This window comes from Pteropus alecto, unplaced genomic scaffold (genome assembly GCF_000325575.1).
Source record: "Pteropus alecto unplaced genomic scaffold, ASM32557v1 scaffold213, whole genome shotgun sequence".
NCBI lineage: Eukaryota > Metazoa > Chordata > Mammalia > Chiroptera > Pteropodidae > Pteropus > Pteropus alecto.
In genome coordinates, this window is record NW_006434829.1 from 331,911 (window position 1) to 333,223 (window position 1,313).

The window sequence follows — 1,313 nt, forward strand, 5'->3', positions numbered from 1 at the left end:
GAGGGGGGGGGGGCCGCGCTGCGGGGGGGGGGGGGGGGGGTGGGGCCTGCCGGAGCACCCCGCTCCCGGGAGTGGCCTGCAGGCGAGTCGGCTCCCTGAACTTGTGCCTGCGTTTCCTGCACCACCAGCGATGTTTAGGGAGCCTGTTCAGTTTGGGACAACTGATTATTTTTACCTGCGATGACGAGATACACGTACGTGCCTTTCCCTGGCAAGGTTGAGGACCGCTGAGCTGGAGGGCCCCGCGCAGGGCAGCCAGCTATGTCTGGCCTCGGCTCCCGCACACCCCGCCGTCCTCCGGCCTCTGCGCCGGCCTCGCCCCCCGCCCCGCCTGGCCACGCCTCGCTCCGTCTTCCCAGGGCTCAGGGCCTTCAGCACCGGCGTTGCGGGTTTGCGTAGCTCACCTGCGGGCCTCGTGAGGAAGGGGCCGCAGGGCGGCAGGCGCGTTGCCTGGTTGGCTCTTCGACAGGCTCCTCCGGGCACAGGAACTAAGTGCCAGGAGGAAATGGGGCGCAATTCCCAGGGAGGCCACTAGGCGGCGACGCAGCCTCGGCGGGTCACAGAGGCCGGGGAGGCGCCGCGCTCCTCTGATAGCGGGGACCCTGCGTGGGCCCTGGACCTCCCCTTTCCTGCAGGGAGACGGCAGTCCGTCCTCCGGCTGCTGGGCCTGTGTAGGTCACGCAGGGCTAAGCACGTGCATCTGAGGGATTTCAGGGAGACACGCGTCGCCCCAGAACCTCGGTCCCATGTCACGCACACCAACCCCTGGACCCAGAGCCCCTGGGAAAGGGCGCCAAATGTAGCCTTGTTCCTGAGGCCACCGCAAGGGACCCCAAACGAGCTGCGCGGGGCTTGGGAGACCTCCCTGTCCCCTTTCCAGAACCACGGGTCCCTCCAGAGTGTCCGACTCCATGAGGGCGAGGCCAAGGGGACAGCTGTGCACACGGCTTAGAGCCACATCTGGCGTTGCTGAGTGTCCGCTGCCTCCACACAGGTGACAGGGCCTCAGCGGGCGGGGTAGCCCTGCACCTCTGCAAGGCAGGGCCCTCAGTGCCTCCAGCTGCTCGCCGGAGGGTTAAGGGCCCCCAGCGGTGCCAGTCGGGGTCCAGCCAGGCACTTGCAGGGCAGACAAGGTCCCACGAGTCCAGGGGGCCAGGGCCAGCAGCATGCGGGTGGGAGCATGGACTCTGGAGCCAGTTTCAGTTCTGACTCGCGTCACCTCGCTGCAGGCCTCCCCAGAGGGTGGTTTGGGGCGGCCATCTGGGGTCGGGAACTCCCGCAGCCGCACCTGACTCACGGTAACGCCCATTTCT

General features: G+C 68.0%; 2 protein-coding genes across 2 annotated transcripts in view; one reads left to right on the forward strand and one right to left on the reverse strand.

The window, feature by feature from the left end:
* Nucleotides 1–952, forward strand: part of LRCOL1 (leucine rich colipase like 1) — a 3,894-nt gene extending 2,942 nt beyond the window's left edge. Inside the window, exon 4 of the mRNA XM_025045490.1 lies at nt 881–952. Within this exon, the coding sequence (XP_024901258.1) occupies nt 881–952 (72 nt within the window). The remainder of the gene's footprint in view (nt 1–880) is intronic.
* Nucleotides 953–1,075: 123 nt separating this feature from the next.
* The window catches only part of FBRSL1 (fibrosin like 1), a gene marked incomplete at its 5' end in the record, with an annotated part of 71,813 nt that continues 71,575 nt past the window's right edge, over nt 1,076–1,313 (reverse strand). The window contains one exon of the mRNA XM_006910044.1: nt 1,076–1,311. Coding sequence (XP_006910106.1) covers nt 1,076–1,311 — 236 coding nt within the window. The remainder of the gene's footprint in view (nt 1,312–1,313) is intronic.